This window comes from Protobothrops mucrosquamatus, unplaced genomic scaffold, assembly GCF_001527695.2.
Source record: "Protobothrops mucrosquamatus isolate PMUCROS unplaced genomic scaffold, P.Mucros_1.0 scaffold2323, whole genome shotgun sequence".
Lineage (NCBI taxonomy): Eukaryota > Metazoa > Chordata > Lepidosauria > Squamata > Viperidae > Protobothrops > Protobothrops mucrosquamatus.
The window spans coordinates 274730-277449 of NW_015388407.1; the positions used below are offsets into that span (position 1 = coordinate 274730).

General features: G+C 41.8%; 1 protein-coding gene across 1 annotated transcript in view; it reads right to left on the reverse strand.

Moving 5' to 3' along the window:
* Nucleotides 1-623: 623 nt before the first annotated feature.
* RIMS3 (regulating synaptic membrane exocytosis 3) overlaps nt 624-2720 on the reverse strand; it is a 19539-nt gene continuing 17442 nt past the window's right edge. The window contains exons 5-6 of the mRNA XM_015824686.2: nt 1069-1139; nt 624-836 (exon numbers count right to left, since the gene is read on the reverse strand). Of these exons, the coding sequence (XP_015680172.1) occupies nt 624-836; nt 1069-1139 (284 nt within the window). The remainder of the gene's footprint in view (nt 837-1068; nt 1140-2720) is intronic.

A 2720-nucleotide genomic window follows, 5' to 3' on the forward strand; every position in this document is an offset into this window, starting at 1 on the left:
GTACTGTACAAATATTGCAGAGGAATCCGTAAGCACGTGGCAAGCTACATAATGTCTGAAAATGCTACATTCCTTTAAAAAAAAAAAGACGTTAGTGCCGCATTCCATTTTTCCCCCTTTTTTTTGTTTTGTTTAAAGAAACACTAGGAGAAATCAAAGCTTATCCTCCAGAGATGCCAAAATAAAACAGGACTGAGAGGAGAAAGAAAACCTAACATGCTATTTTGAAGTGGGTTTAACGGTTGAGATCCTGCCTAAGATGTTTCCAACATGAGAAACGGTTTACTCCTTTTCACGGGCCGTTTTCTTTGGGGTGATGTAACAGTCTTGAAACTGGCAATTTGTTAATCGAGTTTTTTTTTTCCTCTCCTTAATACGTGTTTCTTTTCTTTCCCTTTCAATTCCTCCCCCATCACCCTTTTGGATTTCTCCTACGTTGTCCACCCAGAGAGGGAGGATCAGACATGTCTAAAGTCACTGGAACAATTTCCTTGGAAGAGGAGGAGGAGGAGAAAGGGTGATGGGAGGAAAAGACATGGAATATTTACAAACCATACTTCCGGAAGCCGTGGTAGAACAAGGCATTCTCTGTTGTTGTTGTTGTTGTTGTTGTGTTGTCTTCTTTAAGGACAAGAAGGGCTTATTGAACTCTCTAGTGAAGACTGAGAAAGGCGACGAGTAAGGGGTCCGATGGTGGAGTCTGCCAACGAGGAAGTGGGAAAGAGCTTATACCAACCTGTCACTACACTGGACAGGTCCAGCTCATCTAGGACAATCTGAGCCATCCCCATGAAGCACTTGTGGTCCATGCGGCCATAGTCTCCCCAGACAATCACCTAAAGGGAAAAGGGAGGAAGAGATGAATTGCCACGAGAATCCGAGACAGGAGAATTAGAAGACTAGAAGACCTACAGAATCGGGTGAAAAGCAGAAGGCCTTTTCCAACATCCCATAACTAACTAATCCTTGGGGGTGTTTCTATTTTTGGGCTAACAGCCTGGTTCTTCATACTATTATCATAAATCATTAACAGCATAGTCCTATCTATGTTGACTCATCTAAACTAACCTTTCCATGGGTTTCAGAACTTATTCTTAGATAAGGTAGGAGCGGGTCTGTTTTGCCTCTCAAAGATATTCCTTTAAACGCATTAGCATCAAGCTTGCAGCCTTTAAAACATGAGTTTCGCATTCTGTCTATCATTTACTATTCTGGAAATGGGAAAATATATGCTCTTGCTTAACTGATGTGGATCCCAGTTTATACACGATTAGGAGATATTAAAATGTCTTTTGACTGGTAGTGCTAGCTAGGGGCTATTTAAAAGCACCCAATGGTTTGAAAATACCCTAACATGCTTCTTCCATTCATTTAAAGATTTAGCGAATGCATCCACATAACATGACAAGGTTCAATTAGTTATAACATTCCCCCCTCCCTTAGTATCGGTTTTTAGTCAGTGTGCAAAACTAGAAGAAGGATCATTTCAATCGGTAAATCTAGAAGCACCCTGGTCCTGGTACCCTTTTAATATCTTACAACCATCCAACAGTGGGAGGTGTCAGGATTCTGTCCTTTGCTCTCCTCTGAAATCTAGAATCAGATCTGTAACTCTTGGCTTTTCCTAACTGAGTGATAAAGATCCTAAAAAGGAGGAGATGGAAAATAAGTATATCATAAATTACTCTTTCAACTAAAAATGAGTCAGTAATTTTTAGCTCATCGTTTATGGAAAGCTACCTTTTATTTATTGACTTTATTTAATAATCAAATTTGCTCGGTCATTCATCTCACATAAAGTGACTCTGGGCGCCATACAGCCAACCCAATGAAATCCCATTGCTCAAAATAAAAATCTTGCTTACACCAAGATCTCAATTAAGATCTCAGGAAAATATTTTCCTGATTCTCTATCGAATTACTATTTCCTCCTTCAGGAATGTGAAATCTGTGCTTCCTTCGGGTTTAGCACTGAACAATGCCTATCTTGATTTCTGGAAGATTTCCTTAGCAATATCTGAAAGGCCATTTGTTCTTGAGTTGAACTTTGAACTCAGCATATGCCTGAAGCCAAACATCTCCATTTTTATCTAAATTGGGACTTCACAAAAATATATATCTTAAAGTCAATAGTTGAGGCAATTCATGATAACCCTCTTCTTCAAGTATCTTCATAGCATCCAACTTCCTGTCTGGGGGCTTCAGGATCTTTTGAGGGGACTCTACAAGTTCCCCAGCTGAAACATCTTGTTTCTGATGAGGACACCAGAGACCTTTTCAGAGGACAACCCAACAGGAATCTCTACGGTAACTATACCGATTGTCTACTTCAGGGGTAGGCAACCTTGGCTCTTTTATGACTCGTGGACTTCAACTCCCAGTATTCCTGAGCCAGCCTGGCTCAGCTTGGAAACCTCTCCCTTTCCCCTCAGCGTGGCTGGCTCAGGAATTCTGGGAGTTGAAGTCCACGAGTCATAAAAGAGCCAAGGTTGCCTACCTCTGGCCTAGACCTAGGCCTAGGCCGCTTTCTGACTCATGGACTTCAACTCCCAGAATTCCTGAGCCAGCATGGCTCAGCATGGAAACCTCTCCCTTTCCCCTCAGTGTGGCTGGCTCAGGAATTCTGGAAGTTGAAGTCCACGAGTCATAAAAGAGCCAGAGTTGCCTACTCCTGGTCTACTTAATAGCTACCAGAATCACCTTCCCATAAAGGCCACAGG